Source organism: Alosa sapidissima, chromosome 14 (genome assembly GCF_018492685.1).
Source record: "Alosa sapidissima isolate fAloSap1 chromosome 14, fAloSap1.pri, whole genome shotgun sequence".
Taxonomy (NCBI): domain Eukaryota; kingdom Metazoa; phylum Chordata; class Actinopteri; order Clupeiformes; family Clupeidae; genus Alosa; species Alosa sapidissima.
This window is the reverse complement of record NC_055970.1, coordinates 22453745-22477041: the sequence shown is the minus strand read 5'-3', so window position 1 is coordinate 22477041 and position 23297 is coordinate 22453745. Positions and strand designations below refer to the sequence as shown.

The following is a 23297-nucleotide window of genomic DNA, read 5'->3' as shown; positions in this document are numbered from 1 at the left end:
ATAAATGTGTTTCTGGAAAATAAATGCTTCTACTATGCATTTTGGTCATGAAAACATCTGGCACCTGGCAGCACTTTTGAGGAACAGGCATTCAATTTGGAATTGCCTACATAGTTTGATGAGAGAGAAAACGAAATGTGAAAGTGCACTTGCTCAGGGAAAAGGAGATAAATTACTCTGATGTGGAGAGTGGACAATAAAGAAGGTGTAATGCATTTGACAGGTAGTTTTAGCACTTGCTATTCCCAATCAAACATGGCACACCATAAATAACTCAGCAATGCATTTAGTGAAATAAAAGTGGCTCTACCCTTTGCATCTGTAAGACATGAGCCTGTATGAGAAGATAATAAAATATGTATATAATTGTGTTGTCAGTGTGTTTGATGTACAGTCTCTGAGCAAATCTGTGGTCACACTCAGACATATTTGTGTTCATCTTTCACATAAGTATTTGTATGTGACACAACATAAAAAGGTAAATATTACTTGACATGTCATCTGAATTACACTAAAGATGTGCTGAATAGGTCAGAGATGAATAGACATTCACCGCCTAGGAGAGAGAGGCTTGACAAAGACAGATATCTATCTGCTGACAAGGATAAAGGCACCTGAGAGAGATTTCATTTGATGCCTTATCAGGGCAGCTTTCAGGATACATACTTAGGATGAGTGGGTTGCTATGTTGCCATGGAAATCCATTCTTTTCATTTTCTCTTTTGGCTGTCACATTTTTTGTGTTCGTGGCGCTCCCTTGTGGTTGTACATGGAACCACTCTAAAGTATTCGCGTATTCGAAATTAAGCTATGTTGCCACTTTGTGGACATTTTTAGTAACAAATATGATTATGAAATATTTTCCAAAATCAACACGTGTCCTGTTAGTGATGGGTAGAGAGAGAGAGAGAGAGAGAGAGAGAGATGTCCCAACAAAAATAGTCAAGCAGATCAGATGAAACGCCTACAAATGTAGACTAATTTAATATTTAACATTCAGAAGCCTGTCTGTGAGCATATGCTTATAAGTTAGTGATGTATCATAGTGTTGTCGATATCTAAGCTACATACGATAGATCATATCGTCTAGAGGGTTATGTTTCCTGAAGAATTTCAGCGCGTTTAGCTCCTGTATATAAAAATAAGAAGACTACATTTCCCAAAAATCACTGCGAATCCAAGATGGCAGCCTCCTTGATTGTCACACTGAATTTTTTTATGAGTACTTGAAACCTACAAGAAACGCTTCTAATTAATTGACTAAAACTGTCAACGATAAGTATTAGCACGGAATGCTTTTCTGATATCGGGTTCGTGTGACCTCAGACATCACCAAGTAGTTTCATGCTGAGGTTACACAAGGAGAGAGCTGTCAAATTGTTATAGCTGGGATTAGCTGCCTTGAGTTGTAATTATGGTAGCTAGGTAGCAAACCCTCGAAATATGCAGTTATCTTTATTTAATACTCGTGGGCAGGTTATGCCCTTGATGACACGTTTTCTTGATTTGAAAATATGCACGATTAGAAGACGTACCCAGGATTACAGTACTATATGCACGCTGGTTAGGCACCGGTGGATGAAAAGTGCAGTGATATGTCTACCAGAACACCTTTCCAAAGGTTACAGTTCTAGTGCCGAAAAGGTATCAATATGTGCCCTACCAATTGAGTTAATGTTTCTATCAATGCAATTGAAATGGCTTGGCAATGTTTTAAGCGTGTCCTCTCCCTTCGTCCCTAATAGCGAGGCATTGACATGTCGAACTTTCCTGTCGACAAGATAAGAAATTTCAGTATCATTGCCCACATCGATCACGGGAAGAGCACCTTAGCTGACAGGCTATTGGAGATAACAGGTAAGTGCAGGTTTTTAGATTTCTTGACCCCAAATAACCTCAAATTATTGATAACTGATGGTGTGATTTAAAGAAGCCTACTAATGATTGATTCTGCCTGAGAATACTGAGGGTTCTTGACGATGCTGGCCTACACGTATTTGGATTTAAAGCTCTCAGAATAGAGAGCAGGAGACAGTTGCGGCATTTGCTTGAAACTGCATAAATGTGAGCAACAATAATGAAGCTTCAAAAGTTTGTGGATGCACGCATAGGGGAGTAGGTCATATCCGTTAGGTCAACCAAAGTAAGAAAAAGAGTGATAATCACGTGATTCCACAAATAATGCCTTTCCCCACAGTTCCAATTTCCAAACTCACTGACTTGAGCTTATTCTTTTTTGTTAGGGGCCATTGTAAAAACGGAGAAGAACAAGCAAGTGCTTGATAAACTACAGGTGGAGCGTGAGAGAGGCATCACAGTCAAGGCCCAAACTGCCTCCTTGTTCTACACACACCAAGATGAAACATACCTACTCAATCTCATTGACACACCAGTAAGTCCTTGTTTAGACAGAATAGTTACTTTTTGTTATTCTGTATTGACTCTGTCATGGCATTCACAACACTGTGCTCTTTGTTAAGGGTCATGTTGACTTCAGCTATGAAGTGTCACGGTCCATTTCTGCTTGCCAAGGAGTTCTTCTTGTTGTTGATGCCAACCAGGTGAGTTATGAATAGGCTATAGATTATAGTGAAGCCTGTAAATAAGTTATATGTTGTGTGTGTGTGTGTGTGTGTGTGTGTGTGTGTGTACATAAGTATTTCCTTATCTATTTAAGACCATATGTTGACTATTACTGATGCATCTGAACTTCTAAACAGATATGTAGAAATGTGAGAGAATCCTAAATAGGAAATAGCTTGTCAGATTGTCTCAATACTGTGGCATTGTGTTGGGAAAGACATTTTGGAGTCATTAAAGCTGCAGTTGGGAAGATTTTTTTGATTATATTGACTGAAACCGACACTGCTCCGACAGAACAACATAAATCAGCCGGTTTTAGAAAAAACACGCACTTCTACCTCCACCTAGAGCCTGTTATTTGTTTTGCAAAAATCCACAGCTCCCGGTTCTTCTGGTCCAATGAGAGCTGGGCTGTGTGAGATCCGACTGTCAATCGCAGTCTGGTGCGCACTGATGAACACAAACTCGATGAGAGGGTGCTCGGTAGTAGTGGGGGAGGGTCATGAGAGTTGTAAACATTCCAAATTTTGGCTAAGTTCCCTCAATCTGTCAGACTTGCCAACTGCAGCTTTGGGCAGCCGTGGCCCACTGGTTAGCACTCTGGACTTGTAACCGGAGGGTTGCAGGTTCAAGCCCCGACCAGTGGGCCATGGCTTAAGTGCCCTTGAGCAAGGCACTTAATCCCTCACTGCTCCCCGAGCGCCGCCGTTGTAGCAGGCAGCTCACTGCGCCGGGATTAGTGTGTGCTTCACCTCACTGTGTGTTCACTGTGTGCTGTTTGTGTTTCACTAATTCACCGATTGGGTTAAATGCAGAGACCAAATTTCCCTCACGGGATCAAAAAAGTATATATACTTATACTTATACTTATACTTAATAACAATCATGGTGAGGGAGTTAAATGTAATGTTAATCCAGAGTTTACTTTGTCACAGCTTTGTTCACGAGCAAGAACAATAAACTAAATGAACAATATGATATGAGCAGTCATTCATGGATGTCTTTTCAGATACTCTGTGCCTAGATGCAGATTTGTTGTAGCCTGGTTTACACCAGACTTCTTCTCAAATCTCAGTTGAGACTGAGAGTCAGAGAGTGGGTCTGGGAAGTCTTGATTTACAACTTCCAGGGGCGATACCAGCAGTGAAGTTAAACTTAACAACAAATTGTTATTACAAGAAATATTTTTCTTGTAACCAAATGTTTTAAATGAAATCCCACGTTCATGTCTGTTATTGTTAAGAAACCGCGTCCTTCAAGTTGTATTAAATGTTGGGGTTGGTCATTGTTTCATGACTACTGATATTTGCTTTCATGAACCCATAGTATGTTGTCAATTAAGTATTCATGGAAATGTATTGTGTATTTAAAAAAAACAAATCTGTTAAATGCTAATAGCATTTAGTGTTCTTAAATGTTCAGAGTCAAATGAGAATGGATTTTCTGTATTAGGCCTATGAAAAGTGCTGTTAAAACAAGATTTCATGAATTGATTTATTTCTTGCTTCAAGGGGATTCAAGCGCAGACGGTGGCCAACTTCTACCTGGCATTTGAAGCTCAGCTTGCCATCATCCCAGTTATAAACAAGGTACACAGGTGACATTAACCAAATGCATATCGATTAAGAAGCTGTCATGTAATTGCTGACGTGTGTTTGGGCACTATTCTCAGATTGACCTTAAAAACGCTGATCCGGAGAGGGTGGAGAAGCAGATTGAAAAGGTCTTTGACATCCCAAAGGAGGAGTGCATTAGGGTGAGTGCGTTTTGACCAGGCCTTTAAAAGCACATTTGTGTGTCTGCCAACTCGGCTGACTCCTCTTGTCTTGGTTGTTGTCGGTAGATCTCTGCCAAGCAGGGCACTAACGTCGAACAAGTTCTCCAAGAAGTTGTGAAAAGGATCCCAGCGTAAGTCATGTTTTTCAGATAATCTCAGTGTAATCATGAAAAGTTGCAAATTCAGTTTCAGTGTGTGTGTACGAGAGTGTGAGTGAGAGAGGTTAGGTTTGTTGTAGTCAAATTCTCACTTGACTAATAGATATAATGGATTGAAAATACAACATGTCTTGCCTGTCTTTGCTATCATTATATAAATCTTGTTGTTGTAGGCAAGCAAGTCTACAAATTGTGTAGTCTAGTGGTATCCTTGTACCACTAGACAGTGTGCTCCTGTCCCAGATCCCTTCAGGCTGTAAGGTTATTGTCTGGGATTCCCCAACAGAGGAAAGCACAGCCCAACATATTTTCAGGCCCGGTGTGAGCTGTAGCAGCTACTAAGAGGTCTAATCACTGTCTGTGTAATTGTGATTGACACACCTTAGTGACTTTCCTAACCCAGACTATAATGTCTGCCAGACCATAATGACTAGAGTGAAAGTGTGTTCTGACAATGCTATGAATTACTCTTAGCCCGGGTTAAGTGGCACTTAAAGCGATGGTTCGGAGTAATTTCACCCTGGGGTCCTTTGCACCATGACCCCGAGCCAAACACCCTCCCAGAACCTGTTTTCCCTTGGTCGAACCCTAGTCGAGTAGCGCTGTCAGAAACTAATGAGTTTCTGCAGGTGTAATGGAACCAACTTTTATCTCGTAAATTACCCCACTAATAATGCCCTGAATGGTACGAAACTTCTACAGTATGTTCTTTACTCATAAAACGAGGCATTGAAAAGTTTGTAGGTACACCAGGACCTGGTTTAAATAACACTTGCCTGATGGATGCTACTATCAGCTACTATACTGCTGCGTCTACGTTACTTTCGTGATTTGGGAAAAGCCCGTAAAAGTCCTGGCAGGATGCGATTACATCAACGTTTTTTGGTATATCCAGTTCTTAATATATTTTTTTCCGAAGTGTTTACAACTTAGTATTAACTAATAATTGTTGCAAACTGGTACTACGAACAAAATATTAGTGCATTCCTGGATCTACATCCTTATGCATGCTTCCTGCCAGGACTTTTACAAGCTTTTCCTAAATCACGGAAGTAATGTCAACGCAGCGGTTTAGTAGCAGATAATAGCATCCATCTGGCAAGTGTTATTTAAATAAACTCCTGGTGTACCTACAAACTTTTCAATGCCTCATTTTATGAGTAAAGAACATACTGTAGAAGTTTCGTACCATTCAGGGCATTATTAGTGGGGTAATTTACGAGATAAAAGTTGGTTCCATTACGCCTGCAGAAACTCATTAGTTTCTGACAGGGCTACTCGACCAGGGTTCAACCAAGGGAAAACAGGTTCTGGGAGGGTGTTTGGCTCGGGGTCATGGTGCAAAGGACCCCAGGGTGAAATTACTCCGAACCATCGCTTTAATTACATATGTATGTTGGAGTCCCACAGTTGCAATTCTGCTGGAATTTCAGCTATTGCGTGTATGTAGAGATTTCAGGCAGGCATGCTTTTAACTTGTGTTATAGCTGCAGGCCTTTACAACCTCAGGGGCGAAAATGTTTTGAAACTAACACCTCAGGACATCCATAAGCATGATGACATTACTCCTGTTTTTGTCTGTCCCCATCAAAGGCCCACCGCCAAAAAGGAGGATCCTTTCCGAGCCTTAGTGTTTGACTCCACGTTTGACCACTACAGGGGGGTCGTCGCCAACATTGCTCTTTTTGGGGGCCAAGTGTCTAAAGGGGATAAGATTTCGTCTGCCCACTTGGGTAAAACCTACGAAGTGAATGAGCTCGGTGTCCTTAGACCTGATGAGCATCCTACAAAAACACTGTGAGCATTTAATATTAACTGGTCATTTGTTGTTATTCTATTCTCTTTGCCATCACTGCTATCACAAAACTAAGCAGTATACTATGAGTGGGAGTGGGGTTGGTAAAGGATATTGCCACAGATATAATTTGGCCATAGACACGAGGCTGGATGCAGAGATCAACCGACAGTTCTTATACTGTTATAATGTTGTTGTTCTACTATATTCTGAAATTGTTGTTATAATTTATGACTAAATGGCTGATAGATTACAAAATAAATTGACTATTTTACATTGAGACTAATTGTTAGATAATTTTGTACGCTTAGACGCAAAAAAGACAGAAGCCAGTAATCCAAAAGAACAATACAATTGTATTATCTTTGCAAAGAGAGAGAATGAGACAAAGCAATGGTTCATACCCAAACTCTGACATGTTCTTACAGACAAGCTTCTTTTATATCATACAATCAGGGAGTGACAGTTAAAGCGATGGTTCGGAGTAATTTCACCCTAGGGTCCTTTGCACCATGACCCCGAGCCAAACACCCTCCCAGAACCTGTTTTCCCTTGGTTTCCCTTTAGACCATCGCTTTAACATATGGTCTAAAATATGACATGGCCTGACCCTCAGGTCGGACAAAACATTCCAGGATTGTGACATGAGCTTCTCTCCGTTCCTCTGTGGTTGGTTTTACACTTTCACTCGGGCAACTCAGCATGTCTGGATATTAGACATGTCTAGATATTGGCAAAAAGCGGAACGATAAACAGAACACAAGGTTCATGTTCGCAGACTAAGACACAATATTAAACAGAACATCAGATTTATAACTAAACTTAGGAGTCAAAATGACAGAACAGAAGATTCATATTTGTGGATCAAAACATCAGATTACTCAAAACAGTATCGTAAGGATACAACTGAACTAAAACAGCATCATAAGGATGCATGTGAACTAAACTTGATTAATTAACAAAATACTTATTTATTTTAAGGCAGTGTAGAGCAGTGTTAACACTTATAACTAAATCAGAACACTTGTTTCTTTTAAGTCAGTGATTCTTAATTGTCAACATAAGTAAGCAGATATATATTGTTATATTTCTCCAACACTAATTAATGTTCCCTCCCTACCTCCCTCCCTCCCCTCCTCTCCCTAGGTATGCGGGTCAGGTAGGATATATTATTGCTGGGATGAAAGAGGTTAAAGAAGCTCAAATTGGAGACACGCTTTATCACCATAAACAACCGGTGGAACCCCTACCAGGATTCAAACCAGCCAAAGCCATGGTATTCGCTGGTATGGACAAACACTTTTATTTAAGACTTTCAGCCAATCAAATATGGTTAGCGTTGACTTCTGACTTTTATTGTTTAGTACATTTTTAGCAAGGACTTGAGGTTATGGTGCCCTGAATTTGTAGTGATGTGTCTAAATGTAGTGTGGAAATGAAAGCATGGACATTGGTCAATGCTTATCAGCTAAGCAAATAGCTGTAGAGGACACTGTCACTGAAAATGCCACTACTGAAGCCAGAGCAAATGTTGCTGTCATGCAGTTAGCGTTTCATTTTTCAAAGCTGTCAAATCAAGGTTCAGGTCAGTCACTTTTGGGCATCTGCATTTGGTGTTACAAAGCCTTTCACCCCTAGCCTGGCCCGCCCACCTAGATCTTCTTTCAGGGAGATCTAGGCTGGAACACAGTTCATAACCATTTCCCTCAGACAAGAAAAATGTCAGGCCAATCAGCGACGAGAGGGGAAGGTGAAACCGAAACTTATTGTGATAAACAGAAGCAGCAACCCCACAACAAAAAATGGAGTTGGAAAAATGCAGACATTTATTTACAGCAAAACATTGTTTCCTGACTGCTGATGCTGTTCATTGTCAGTTTGTAAAGTTTAGGTGAAGTAGGATGTAACGTTAGGAATCTCTGATCAATGTGATTGGTAAGGCTAGACCAATGACTTCAAAGTTAGTCCCCGTCTCGATGCAAGTGTTGGAAATGAATCCTAATCATGAGTAACCAGACTCTATTCACTTTGGGGCGAATTCTCCCATGTGCGTAAGGGTGCATAAGTAAAAAGAAGCTTGTAAATAAGTGCTTTTTAACCTGAGCAAATTCTCCCCTTCACTTAATATGTCACGCGCTCCTTAGGGCTGTATTAAGTTCGAGTGCCACTACGAGGTGAAACAGTATATTGCTCAATGTCGCCAGTAGGTCTAGTTCTTAATACATGTAGGTTACAGTGTCACAAGGTGGCATATTTCCCGACATTACCTTATCCATGAGGCTACATTGTTAAATAGAGAAAACCCTGTTATAATCACCCCCTTTGGAAATTGGAGCTTACCGACCGTGCATCTTCAGTTTTAACTTGACGTGATTTCATAATTCCATGGCCTACTTCATTCAAATCTGTCCATTTCATTCCAACTTGTCCGAATTCCTCCATACATTTGTACAGACGCCTGCACTATTGTTGATCAGCGTTTATATTCTCCTGTCTCTGATTGGTTTGTAATTGAGGCTGGTATTGTTATGCCAGTCTCTCTACTGTATTCGAAACTGCAACTGCAGGTCAGTCTACAGCTTCGTTAGCATAGATAATTTTATATTATTAGAAGCAGCTGCTATTGAAACTTTCTTTCTCAACAGTGAGTTTTTAAATTATGAATCTACACACCTCAATCATGTCTTGACTCTTTATAAATAAACCTCAGAGCAAAAGGGACATTTTGTTAAGTCAATTCTTTGTTAGGCCATGTGATGACAGAAGCGGGAATGGGAGAATGCATGTAACTGAAAAGCGTGTAACTGAAGCGTGTAAATAAAGGGCTTACGTGCAATTTACGCGCAAATGGGAGAATTCGCCCCTTCGTCAATGAGTTTGGATTTTTCCAGGCTATTTCACCCCAAGTTATCCTCTAGTAAAAAACTTTGTAAGATCAAGTGAAAAACCAACTGGTATAGAAGTAAGTATGGTTGTACTTGTGCAGGGATGTACCCAATGGACCAGTCTGAGTACATGGCCTTGCGTGGGGCTGTGGAGAAGCTGACCCTCAATGACTCCAGTGTGACGGTGCAGAGAGACAGCAGTCTGGCTTTGGGCGCCGGCTGGAGGTTTGGACACACACATACACACGTACGCACACTCAAACACACACACACACACACACACACACACACACACACACACACACCGGCTGGAGGTTTGGGCACACACACACGCACCGGCTGGAGGTTTGGGCACGCATTTCATATGCCAGCAACTCTCAGCTCCGCTCCTGAGAGATTCACTGCAAAACATGCACGCGCGCACACACACACACGGAAACACACACACAGAAACACACACACACACACAAAACACACACACACAAAAAAAACACACACACACACACACTATACGCCAAAGGTTTTCCCATCCTCTCCTGCTACACATGACTAAAGTAATTATCATGGCTGCTGTTGATTAGCTGCATATTCCTATTTAGGTTTATCTAGAGGCACAGCAGGTAGAAATGGACATCATACTGTGCAGGGGGCCCCCGAGTAGTTACCAGAGAATCTCCCCTACATGCTATTAGGACTGCGACGGGTGGAGGGCAGTAGAGGACACTGTTTTGCAAATGAAACCAAGGCTGCCCAAAGCCCGTTTATATGTGTAGCCTCAGTAGGACATTCTCTTTCCCCTGTTAGATTGGGCTTTCTGGGTCTGCTGCATATGGAGGTGTTTAACCAACGCTTGGAGCAGGAGTACAACGCCTCGGTCATCGTGACGGCACCCACTGTGCCTTACAAAGCGGTCCTCACCGCGGCCAAGCTCATTAAGGTAAGTCTGGCCATCGGCAACAGTAAGTGGCCACTTCAGGAGCCAGGTGGTGGCATCACAGCTGGTGCGCTATCAGTCTTTAATAACTTCACCATGGGGTGTTACTTACATGCACAGTATGTCACTAGAAAAAGTCCAGAATTTTAACGCATAAAACAAAATACGAAACAAATGTGTATTTTTGATATGATGGAGAAATTAGTGAGTGAATGCATACATCAGTTGTTGTGTGGGTGTTCTTCATCTCCATGGCTACTCGTTCCTACACAAAGTCACCCTAATGACTGGTTCTGTTCTCTCTGTAGGAGCATGGGCAAGAGGAAATCACCATAGTGAATCCTGCCCAGTTCCCCGACAGGTCCATGGTGTCGGAGTACCTGGAACCAATGGTTCTTGGCACCATTATTGCCCCTGACGATTTCACTGGCAAAATTATGACACTGTGCCTGGTAAAGCCTCCCCCTCCTTCTGTCATTTAATGATGCTGTTTTCGAAAAACAAAGTGTGTGTGTGTGGTAGAGAAGTAGAAGTATACTTTGTTGTGTTTGTTGGTACTTCTAATACAAGAGTAATATATTTCACATCAACTGCCATTGTATAGGTTATTGTGATTATTTGATTTATTGTTGTCATTATTTTTAAAATATTGTACTTGTGCTTGTAATTGGGGAACGATCTGATTTCTGTAGAATCGCAGAGCTACTCAAAAGAACATGATCTACATTGATGAGCACAGGGTCATGATGAAGTACATCTTTCCCCTCAACGAGATTGTGGTGGATTTCTACGACAGTCTCAAGTCTATGTCCTCAGGATACGCCAGGTGAGTAAACAGTCAAGACTCTCAGCCGCACCCAATTCCATGCTCTCTGGCTGTTCCCAAACATACCCCTCTGTGTTCATGCAGTTTTGACTACGAGGACGCCGGCTATCAGCCAGCTGATTTAATTAAGATGGACTTCCTCTTAAATGGGAAACCAGTGGAAGAACTCACCACCATTGTGCACAAGTAAGGACATTTAGATTTCCCCCAGTGACTGACGTCATGTCCACAGAGTGATTTTGTATAGACGTAATTGACTATTTAAAGCCACGCAAGAAATGGTATGCCACTGTGCATTCTGTCTAAAGAAAGACAGGAGTGTTTGTATGCAAGTGAGACTGAGATGTTACTCACTCCCACCACTGACACCCCTCTTTCTCCTATGAATTGCCATCCTGTTCTCAGAGACAAGGCATATAGCATGGGCAAGGCCATGTGTGAACGGCTGAAGGACTCCATTCCCAGGCAGATGTTTGAGATTGCTGTCCAGGCGTCCATTGGGAGTAAGGTCATCGCAAGAGAAACGTAAGTCTGGTTCCAGGTGTGGCCAATCGGACAAGTTACGTTACATGAGAACTACAACACCAACTTCTCTTTTATTTATTGTAGGATCAAAGCATACAGGAAGAATGTTTTGGCAAAATGTGTAAGTACTTTCCAAAGCTAACTTTGGATAAATATATAAATGAATAAATTAATTAATTAATTAATAATGCATATGAAGGGTTTGTGTCTGACATGTAATACAATTTTATGTTTCATGTTGTGCTATAGTATGGAGGAGACATCACACGAAAAATGAAACTGCTGAAAAAGCAAGCTGAGGGGAAGAAGAAAATGCGTCGCATTGGGAATGTAGAGGTTCCCAAAGATGCATTTATTAATGTTTTAAAACGGAAGGACAAATAACACGTGAAAGAAGGATGTTATCAAGATACACTCTATTGCAGAACCACTGTGCATGATGAAATGGCACTTGGCTGCTGGATTTGGACATCATCATATGCTGATGAACCTACTCCTAGAGGTCAACAACATGCAGAACTGGGCACACTGATAGGATCTGGAGTGTATCAGCATAATGCTGTATTTAAATGACAGCTACAAAAGATCCGTTTGGATCCGTTTCATTGAAATCAAAGAACTTTTTATTGCATGCTGATGCTGACAGTACTCTTGAAGTAAAAGAAAAAAACAAAACTAAGTTGGTGAATTCACAACCTTCTTTTCATCTCACCTGTCGCCTTTCAAACTGAGGACAAATATTGTAACATTTCATCCGAAAATAAGCAGACCTGTTTAAAATATTGTGAAAAAAAATGTAAGTAACATCTGATCATTCTGGTTGGGGATACAATAGTCAGCAATACAGACATACATGGCCAAAGGAATGTCCTATGATCTTAATCAGTACACAGAGAATAAACAGATTATTGATAAGAGAAGTGCTTTACCAGTAAACAGGAGCCACAAGGCAGAAAGGTACAGAAATGTAACTTATCATTTTCAAACATACAGTACATTCAGATTAGATGGCCTAAATGAAATGGAACATTAATGGCTGTATCTCAAGTTATCAAAATGTGAAAGTTGGACCAAAATAAACATCATAATTTTACAGAACCAGGCACCAATACAAGCTACACGACTGGCCAGCCAACATCACCTTAGACAACTTATCCCTTTTAATAAAAATGGACTCAAGCCAGTATAGCTCTGTGGAATCAAGCCAGGTTGGCTCAAAAACCCTGTCTCAGTCAGTGGCTCTCCCTCATACCTCAGACCTTTAACAAGCGGTATTGGTGACCCTTGGCAAGAGTGAGGTGCTTAAGTCACTTCAAGTTACAGTATAAAAGATAAGGAATGTTTCTAACTACACAAGCAACCGAAAGAAATAGAAGTAACGTAAAGTAAACTGTCTGACTGTTTGGCCCAACTGGGCATACAAATGAAAGCACAGTATAAAGAGAAGAATGTAACATGGATAATGCTGTATGTGACTACTACCTTCTTGACAGTGTGCTGCTGAATTAGGTATGGGCCCTTCAAAAAACCCAGAGAGGGATACTGTGGAATACTAGAGTTGGACTGTATTACTATCTCCTCAGCTCTTTCAGACCAGAGATATGGTGTTTTCTAGGATGTTACAGCAATGACACTACATGCATGACCCAATGAGCACAGCATTACTTACAGTATTTCTAAAATATAATATGCAGTTTGATACAAAGACCAACCACAGCCTCAGCAAAGATCAGTTAGGCGGCGGCCATTCCCGTGTCTTTGCATCAAAGTGCGCCTGTAGTAGGTAGATGTTGCATTCAGTTTAGTCACATGACCATTTTACACAACAACGTGGCGCTGGATTAAGTGAGTTCAGTAACTTTTCAGGAATATTGCCCCCAAGTAGGCAACGTTAACATTCTCCCGCTTCAGTCCTTGTAGTCCTTGATGCTGTGCAAGGGATCTACCAGCTGGTTATGGACGTGCATCAGGCCTGAAAGAGGGCAGAGAAAAGAGTGACTGAAGTCTTTTATTTATATAGCGCATTTTCCATGCACAGAATGCAACACAAATAGGGCAGGAGAGACGTGTGAGATGATCGGCTCGTGACGAGAGACTAAGGAGGGTCCCTACACCCTAAGGACTTCTCTCCCCTCTCTATTGGTATCCTGCTCTTCGTGCTCATGGACACAGGAATCACAACAGCATGCATATGACTCTCACTAACGACTCAACTAAATCCTTGTGCTCCAAGCATTAGTTTTTTTGGCTTAAGATATAAGGTCATGTTTTGTCTAGGACAATTGTGGCATTCATGATACTCCACAAAAGCTGTATTCATGAAAGCTGTTGTGTCGGATATATGTCTGGGGCAAATTCAAAGCATACATTGAAACAAGAAAGCATGTACAGTATGTCCCCATTAAAAAAAACATGGCAACATACACTATAAGAGACTGAACACAGGTTAAATCTCATCCTGATCTCATGAGAAGTCCTTCATATGGCAGAGTCATCTCTGAGGAAAGAATGTTACCTTTGAAGTACTTCACAGTCTTGACCCTGAGTTCCAGAGTTGCGTCCTCATCACACACAAAGATGGTGTGGGGGTGCTGCTGAAAGGCGGACACCGTCCACATGTGGTTGACCCCCTCCTCGATGGCCTTGTACAAGGCAAAGGCCTTGTGTGCTCCTGTAATGAGGATCATTACCTGAGGACACCGGAAAAGAAGGAGGATGTGCCATCACTTCAGACACCAGTCAACAGGCTTAGCTTTGAATCATGTCTCTCTTACAAAACATTTATATTATGTTTGACACCGATGGAACGGTCATCACTAAAAATGTATGGCTCATCATGTTGCAAACTCTCCAGAACACACATTCGATTCCACTGCCTTCAATTTACTTTTTTCATTTAATTTTGAAACATGGGTAAATTATGTTGTTTCACCTCCCGGGCATCCATCACTGTTCCGACACCGACTGTGAGGGTCATCGTGGGCACCCTGGATAGGTCATTCCCAAAGAACCTGGCATTAGCTACAATAGTGTCCTTTGCGAGGGTTTTCACTCTTGTCCTAGACACCAGGCTAGATCCAGGTTCATTGAAGGCAATGTGTCCATCTGGACCAATACCTAGGGAGAAGAGCGAGCAAACACCACAGTTGTGTGAATGTAGATGTAATGTTCCTTTATCCAGATCAAAAGTAGAAGAAGGTTTCAAATACAGCTACAGTATGTGTACTGTATCTGTTCTTCCCATTCTAAACCCTGCATTTCTATTTGTTTTCTAGACAAAACATCTTGCTACGGAGCAAATAAGAGTTATCAATCATAACAAACATTTGATATTTCCTGCACGACTCTCTGCTAGGACAGTGTTAGAATATGTTTTACGTACCCCCCATAAACAGGTCGATGCCACCAGCCTCTTTAATCTTCACCTCAAAGGCGTCGCACTCTGTCTGGAGGTCAGGGGCATTCCCGTCAAGGATGTGGGCATTCTGGGGCTCGATGTCGACGTATTTGAAGAAGTTGTTCCACATGTAAGAGTGGTAACTCTCTGGGTGGTCCCTTGGGAGGCCTGGTGATGCAGGTTAATTGTATGTCTTACAACTCGTTTTTTCCCACTAATATACTGGCAGGTAAAGCCTAAGGCTGATCTGTGGGAGGATATTCATATTGCTGGGCACTGGGTGGACATCAGCACTGGCACTTAATGTGAAATGGAAAATTCAGATGCAGTCAGCATTAATGGCGATATTTAGACAACATGAAAACGTTCATGTCCTATTGGTATGAGACATATGTTGCCAGAAGGGACAATTTCCACATATCCAATGACCTAGTGCCACCAAAAAAAATAGCATGTACGGATACCTGTGGACTTCACTTTCTTGTGTGGACAAACTAACTTACTGTAATATCATTGTCTCTGTGATTTTCTGATGTGAAACAGGACTTACCAACATATTCGTCCATGTTAAATGTTTTAACATACTTAAAGGAAATATCTCCACTTTTGTGGTATTCAATCAGTTTCTTGTAGCATCCAAGTGGAGTACTCCCTAGAAGTGGGAGAAATATAAAATGATTTAATAGGCTTATATGGAAGGCTATTTGAATTTAAAGATTACATTAAAATGTTACTGCTAGTCAGAGTGCCAATTACATAAAATCAAAGATGTTAACATAAGACATAGCCTACCAGTAGGAAGACCCAAAGTGAAGTATCTGTCTGCTGTTGGTTTGAACTGGATTATTTTGTTCCTAATGTATTTGGCTGCCCACTCACTGGCCTGGTCATAGTCATCTAGAATCACTAGCCTCATGTTTGCTGGGAGAAACTGCAAGGGAAAGTTTAAAAAGTGTCAAATCATATAAAAAAAAAAAGCTTTCACAAGAATCTAATTAAATACTAAAAAAAATCCCTCATGACAGTGACGTTGTTGAAAAACAAATCAACAGCAGTTTTTCCAGTTTTTGAGGAATTTCTTGCAGTAGCCTACATAATGCAGGAATGCAGCATTGCAATAACATTAGCCTACTGAATTATTGTAGCTACTTCAGAACAACAGTAGCAGGCTTGGAATAGCTAGTTTCATTTACACGTAACAGCAACATTGTATTACTGTACCCATACCGAAAATGCATAGGCTATCCTTACATTTGTGTAACCAATATTATGTTTGATAAACGGACCTCTGTTAAATTACCATCATCGTACGTTGCATGGACTGTCAAAGTATTAAAATAACACATGGGTTGTTACAAGATACTTACGTGGTACAAAATTACAACATCAAAATGTAAGCAAGGAGTGTTTCTGAGACAGTGGAGTGTTTGCTTGAAAGCTGTGCAGTAGTAGACAGTTTAAGTAGGATTGTGATGATACAACAACGTTGATAACTAAACTACTTCACATCCGGAAAGAGTAAAAATAATGTGTCAAAATAAAAGTATTTTTATTGTATTTTCGCGTATTCTCACTTTTAGGCTTATTTAATGAGCTTTATAAAAAAACAAAGTTAACATTTGTCATACACATGGGGATATATATCCTATCATACAATTTAATGACAGAAATTAGAACATAAAAAATAATCCAAAAAATAAATAAGCCAGTATTTTGTCATATGCTAGGCTACAGTGCAATCTGCCATTAAGTTATTTATATTATCACTTTATTTGTTTAAATTAAGTGGCCTAATTAGAGACCTATGCTATTAAAGTCCCATACAGCTACATTTTGTATGTCTAACCAGGACTTAGAGAACCGAGGGTTGATGCTGATTTAATGACATTTAATTTGAAACATAGATCACTATCTTAAGACTTTCATGACGATTATTCACAGTAATTCTGTTTTTTCACAAATTTGGTTGATCACATGATTGGTTTCCGGTCATATGTTTTGACGCCAAAAATCGGAAACATCCGAATTTTCATGTATGGTGGCCCACAACATACAAACGACACGAGCTGCTTATCTGAGCAACAGCACCTCAGAATTAACTGAGATGACTAGCCTACACATCCTGTTGAGTAAGGCCCAGTTGAGGGTTTACTGTAGGCTCACAGATGACCTATATAGGGTAGCCTACCTATCAACCAAAAAAATAGGCATTTAGATGATTCTCAAAAAATGAAAAGGATAAGAATTGTCTAGCCTCGCCTTTATTTCCCTATTGTAGTGTAATTTACCTATTATTATTATTATTATTATTATTATTATTATTATTAGGCTGTTATCCTATAATTTTTACTATTATAAATATTTATATTATTATTATTATTATCTTCGCTCTTTTCTCAGTTAAACTGACCTTGCAAGGGGGACCCTAGGGCAGACCGTCTGAGGCAGAGAGAACAATGCTGTGAGACGGAGCAGCGGAGAAGGCAGAAGGAGGCAAAGGGAGGGGGTGGGGTAGATCTTCCAGCCAGGGATTAAGCGGTCGAGAGCGGTCCTCGCTCACTGACAGCATCCAGCCCAAACACTCAACCTTACGCACGCCCCGTCCCAAACGGATTCCGGAGAACTAACAGCTTTCGCAACTGTTTCTATTCTTCTTCATCACACGGACCACGACGGTCCACACCCCCTACACTACCCCTTACTGAACCACGAGGTGAGTTAGTTTTACGTTTCTATTCACATTGTCAATGAATGGTAGGCGACAGACCAACGACATACTGCTTGCACCTTGCATGGCATAGCCTACAGAATATTTGGGTCAGGGAGCCGCGCTTGAGCAGCATGTTTTTTCCTTTGATCTTGAGGATGGTTCCGACTGCATTGATGCGTAACCTATCCAGCCTTGTTCTCGTCGATGACATGGCGAGAGAGATCTAAATCGGATTAAGATTAAAGGAGAAAACCACACAAGACTTGACCATTTTTCCTTTGTTTACCGGCTAATCTAGCATGACTTCATCCTTTGCTTAAATCTCCTGGCAAAATTGCGATGTTTAATTAGGAGGCTAATTTGATCTATTTGTATGATATTATCACAGCCTGTAAAGGGGGAGACATCATGTCTGAAATGACATGAATATTTTGCCATATACGTCTTTAATAACAGCCTATAGGTTACACAGAATATATTTAAATTCTATTATAGGATCAGTTAATGGTAGTTTTACCTGCATTAAGTGCATTTGCCATATTCACACTAACCAAGAAACATAACCGCTGTGCTGGTTAGTGTAGGCTATTTTATTTTTCAGCAGCCGACCATATAGGCCTATATAGCCTAATCTAGTCGATCTGAGCTAACACATGCCACGCAAACCCCATGCTCGAGCCTCCGGGTTAGCTGTTCAGGCAGTGGGCATTGTGCCGTAGTGTGCATGTATCATCATGTATCCTAGCTCTAACAACCGCAAATCGCCAGATGGGAAATTAAGAAATAGGCCTAACTGAATTGAAGTTGTGATATTCAAAATCAACTAAGTGATTCATTGAGTTGTTAGTAAACCTGCTGATGAATAGGGCTCAGTATCTTTGGAGTGGGCGAGGTCTGATTCAGATCAGACTGCCCTCCACCAAGAAAGGCAGCAGCTAGCATGTCATGTTCTGTAGTTGATCAGTGGGAAATCATATATCTGCTTTGATTGTGGCAGTGTTCACTGTCAAAGAAGAAAATTGTTTTTAGAGGTTACAAAATGGTAACATGTTACATCAACTCTCACTCTCTCTCTCTCTCCCTCTCCCCTTCTCTCTCTCTCTCTCTCTCTCTCACACACACACACACACACACACACACCAGGCTTGTGCAAAATTCCAGAATTGAATTGAAACTGGCTCTTAAATTCCAATTCAATTCTTGAATTTCACTTGCATTTCAATCGAGGTAGCAAACAGGAAGCAGAATTGCAATTCGAATTGTGCACAACCCTGACACACACACACACACACACACACACACACATGTGTACTGCTTATGCATGCATACACACGTTTGTTCGTTTTGGCTGTGTGTGTGTGTGTGTGTGTGTGTTTGTGTGTGTGTGTGTGTGTGTGTGCACATCTGTGTGTGTTTATAGGTGTGTGTGTGTGTGCATGTGTGTGTGTGTGTGTGTGTGTGTGTGTGTGTGCGTGCGTGTGTATGTTAGCTCTAGGCTCTGTGCAATGACTCAGAGATGAATGAGGAACATGTGATGAAGCTGTTGCTCTGAGCGCTTATTCTGTAGTGAGAGGAGCAGTCAGGCAATACTTGCACATCAGGAATAACTGGCAGCCCGACCGACACTCCTCTCCCACAGCACCGCAGTGCTGGAAATCAGCGTCTATGCTGGTGCTGTCCTCCTGGTCCTGTGGCTACTTGCTATAATCAATTCTATTTCGTTTTAGGCTCATTCAATTACTTGACCAGGAAGTTATCCCACTGTGAATTGGGTCTGTTCATCCATCGTTTCATCTGTTTGGGCCACAGCGAGACTAGATAGTTATCGATCGTGCAGATTTTGTACGTTTTTGCTGATCTGCTCAGGAATAACGTTGTAGCTTATTATCAGAATGTCTGTGTCATCATGAATGAATAGAGCGGAGCCTGTGATAGATTTTTCTGGTTTTGGTCTTCTCCTTTTTTTGCCTTTGTCTGTTGTTTTCTTTCTGTCTGGCAGAGCATGTGTCATTGTCCTCCATAAAACTGCCTCCCCGTTCAAAAAGACAATAAATCTACTTATTGCTGCATTCAGTTGTACAAGTTTGGGGAAGTATCTTGGCTTGGTTTGGGAAAATATGTTACAGGCCTTCCTCATTATGTCAGTGGCCAGAGGTGCCAATAAACTGAGCATTCAATATAATCTCAAAAACTATATAATTGAAACCCAACAAATATAGCTGGAGAATGACTTTGGTAGACCCCAGTTTAACATCGCCCCAGGCCATAGGCTACATATGATTTCAGTATCTCAAAACAAATGCAAAACCAGCACAAATGCATTTCATGATACAAATAGGCACAAGTACTGGCTGCATGAAAGTCTGTGGGGAATATTTCACTTCCCTTTATGAGGTACCAGCCTAACAGAGGTGACCCTATGTGGCCCTTTGCATCAGTGTGTATGGCAGAAAAGAAATTAAATGGACACACCAGATGATTAATCTCTAAGTGGTTGAAAGATTTAAAAGTACACTGGGAACTCGGCGTCGGTAGTCATTGTTGCTGGGAGAATTTAATTGAAAGGCGCGCAGAAAGTTCCATCTGTATTACACTAATGGACTGGACTGACAGGCGGAAAGTGAAAAGAGACTGCAGATTTAATTAGAAGTGAAGAGGAAACGCAAAGTCATAGACATTCAAAAAAACAACAGCAGCCAGCTGTTGCTTTGGTGGAAGGATAAAGAAATAAAACTGAAATAAATAATAATGATAATAATCCCTGTCGTCAGAGGATTGGATTAGTTTGCTCTGTGCTTTCTGTTATGTAACAATGTTTTTCGTAAAATTGAGTAATAATTTGTATTTGTTGCCTGTGTAAAAGCTTTTTGTAAAGACTCCTGGAGCCTTGCAGTTGAAACAGATGTGGTGCTTTCAAAGTCCAGCACTTGTTCGACCTTCGATGACGCCAGTGAAGAGAGCGATGCTCACACTAGGCCCTAGGGAAGGCCCCGGTTAAATCAAGTTTGTTTTTGTCCCTCTTTTACGGTCAGAGAATATTCTCATTAAGGCGGCCCTGTGTCATTGAAGTGAAAAGAACACAAATTGTAGCGCTCCGTGTCCCTACAGAGGAGGAGATTCACGATTCTCATGCCAGGCCCTAATCAGAGCCGTTTAAAAGAGGACAAACGTTGTCATTTGGCTGGACTGAATTAAAACCTTTGGAACGCTCCCATGTGAACGGGATCTGTGGATACACGCAGGGTGGGGGAGCGCGGACGTGCCCATGTAGGCTGCCCTGCGTGTCTGCCCCGCGTAGCACCTGAGCTGGTCACGGGGTAATTGTGTGTGGCCCCTACTGACGGTCCTGTAGACTGTGGCTCCATAGTGCTGGACGACCTGGCCAGCTTTGACACTCAAAGGTTTAATTAGATTTTAGCACAGAGCACTCTGTACGGCTGCCAAAGAGCTTCTACACAGAGAATGTCAGCTCCGATTCCACGTAGACTATCAAGCCCAGTAAAATAAAGAGAGAGTGTGTGAGAGAGTGTTTGTGTGTGTGTTTTATGTGTGTGTGAGGGAAAGAGAGTGTTAGAGAGGGAGAAAGAAAAAGATTAAGTAAACAGACACTTTGCGCAATATGTTTAATTGGAAGTCTGCAGTGAGTTTGTCGTGTGTGTGTGTGTGTGTGTGTGTGTGTGTGTGTGTGTGTGTGTGTGTGTGTGTGTGTGTGTGTGTGTTCGTGTGTGTGTCTGCGTGTCTGTGTGTGTCTGTGTGTATGTGTGTGTTTGCGTGTGTTTGCGTGTGTGTGTGTATGCGTGCGGGCATGTGTGCATATTTGTGCGTGCCAACATTGTGAGAGAGAAAAAGAGAATCTAAGTGTGGTTGCTGATTATTCAAAGGGTTTCTGAGGAGATGTCATGAGTGTCTCAGATTATGCACTTGGCATAAATAACATTCCTTCTGTCTTTCATTCGAGGGCTTGCAGATTTAAGATGAAAAAACAACTGTCTCTGCAGCCTGTCCTGGTTCCAGATAATCTTGATAGACTCTTGAGTTTTTCTTTTGTGGCCTTATCTGGTTTTTCTTGTGGCTGACACAACTTGGCCCCGCCATTGATTCACTGCCGTCAGATTTGCACCAAGACAGTTTAGGGAGTTGCACAGAGCTAGATTATCATTGATTCAATTCCGAGCCAGATTAAATCCAGTTCAGTAGACAGATAGTGACAAACCTCTGGACTCAAACAGTTTGAGTGTTAAACAGTGAGCCTGTGTGCTTGGCCAACAGATTTGAAAAAGAACTGATTGCGTTGTGCTTAAGAAACACCCTAGTGCCCCAGCCCCAGTGATGGTGAAATAATCATCTCTAATGAAAGGAGCAGAAGAAGCTAACTAAGTCTCTGTGGGATGCGTCAATTTAATCAAGTCAGAGGTTTCTTGCAGCGGCCATGTCCTGCTGTAAACCCATGCCCTGTTTAGTCATATTCTCTCAATGTTTGTGTTATTTTCTCTCTTTGTTTTCCTTCATTCTTCTCTCTTCATCCCTTGCTTCCTCTCCATCGTCCACAGCCTTATTACTTCCCACCCAGCGAGGATTTGTTTTTTTTCTCCTTTTTTTCTCTCTCTTCATGTCCTCCACTTTTGACCCCTTTAACGGGCCCCCTCCCTTTTCTTTTCTTCTCCTCCTCTCAGCTCTCTTTTCGCTGTGCCTGTGGTTTTTCTCCCCACCGCAGCTTCCGGCGTCCATGCTGCAATCCCCTTTTCAAATTCTCTTCCCCCCTTTCTGCGGCTGGCTCACACACTTGCACCCTCTCACGCTCTCTATCTTCTCATCTTTCACACCTTCTCTCTTTCCATCGCTTTCTCTTTCTCCCATTCCCTCTCCCGGTTTCTTTCTTTCTCTCTTCCCTTCTCTTTCTTTCTTTCTTTCTTTCTTTCTTTTTTCTGTGTCTCTCCACTTGTCCATCTCTCCCTCCCTCCCTCCCTCCTTCAATCTCTCTCTCCCTCCCTCCATCTTTCTCTCCATCCATGTGTGTGCCCATGTCAGTGTGTGGCATGGGGCGGACTCAAGGAGCGTGGTCTCTGCATTATCTGAATTCATAATTCATATGACCTGCAGTCTGTACTCTAAGCCAGGGTCTGCCAGCATGGAGGGTGGGAAGGAGAACAAGGCCCTTGGGGGGGATTCCATGGGGGGGGGCACTTTGGAAAGGAGGCCAGAGCCTGGAGAGGTGAGCCCATGCAGTAGCAGGGGCCTCTGCTCCGAACAGGAAATGAGGTGGACAGAGCAAGGAGACACCCTGCAGAAGAGCGCATCGCTCTGTGCATTGGGCATTACACATGTAACCAGAATGTAATAAAGGCTTTACGTCCAGAGGCTCATCTAAAGCAGTTCACTTCTGAAGCAGTGTACTGTGTGTGGGGATCCCAAGAGTCCCATGTAAAGCAGTCTACCTATGAAGCAGTGTACTGTGTGTGGGGATCCCAAGAGTCCCATGTAAAGCAGTCTACCTATGAAGCAGTGTACTGTGTGTGTGGATGTCCATAGTTCCATGTAAAGCAGTCTACCTATGAAGCAGTGTACTGTGTGTGTGGATGTCCATAGTTCCATGTGAAGCAGTCTATCTCTAAAGCAGTGTACTGTGTGTGTGGATGTCCATAGTTCCATGTGAAGTAGTCTACCTCTGAAGTGGTGCTCGGTGCGTGTGTGTCCCAGGGAGTGCAGT

General features: G+C 41.8%; 3 protein-coding genes across 3 annotated transcripts in view; 2 read left to right on the top strand and 1 right to left on the bottom strand.

Annotated features, from left to right (window-relative positions):
- Window positions 1-1185: 1185 nt before the first annotated feature.
- On the top strand, window positions 1186-12307 carry guf1 (GTP binding elongation factor GUF1). Its single transcript, XM_042062400.1, has 17 exons — window positions 1186-1644; window positions 1746-1857; window positions 2244-2392; window positions 2481-2561; window positions 4095-4172; window positions 4256-4339; window positions 4427-4491; window positions 6112-6315; window positions 7460-7599; window positions 9300-9423; window positions 10003-10135; window positions 10441-10584; window positions 10825-10958; window positions 11043-11144; window positions 11364-11483; window positions 11568-11604; window positions 11733-12307. Exons 1-17 carry the CDS (start codon window positions 1444-1446, stop codon window positions 11865-11867), a joined length of 2043 nt encoding a protein of 680 aa, XP_041918334.1. The 5' UTR covers window positions 1186-1443; the 3' UTR covers window positions 11868-12307.
- gnpda2 (glucosamine-6-phosphate deaminase 2) lies at window positions 12084-16362 on the bottom strand. The gene is made up of 7 exons (XM_042062404.1): window positions 16248-16362; window positions 15673-15811; window positions 15431-15532; window positions 14866-15048; window positions 14416-14600; window positions 13999-14173; window positions 12084-13455 (listed from the first exon to the last, which is right to left on the bottom strand). The coding sequence occupies exons 2-7, from the start codon at window positions 15794-15796 to the stop codon at window positions 13391-13393; spliced, it is 834 nt and encodes a 277-aa protein (XP_041918338.1). The 5' UTR covers window positions 15797-15811; window positions 16248-16362; the 3' UTR covers window positions 12084-13390.
- Window positions 16363-17280: 918 nt separating this feature from the next.
- Window positions 17281-23297, top strand: part of frmpd1b (FERM and PDZ domain containing 1b) — a 27959-nt gene continuing 21942 nt past the window's right edge. The window contains exon 1 of the mRNA XM_042062395.1: window positions 17281-17593. The gene's annotated coding sequence lies outside the window, so the exon portion shown is untranslated. The remainder of the gene's footprint in view (window positions 17594-23297) is intronic.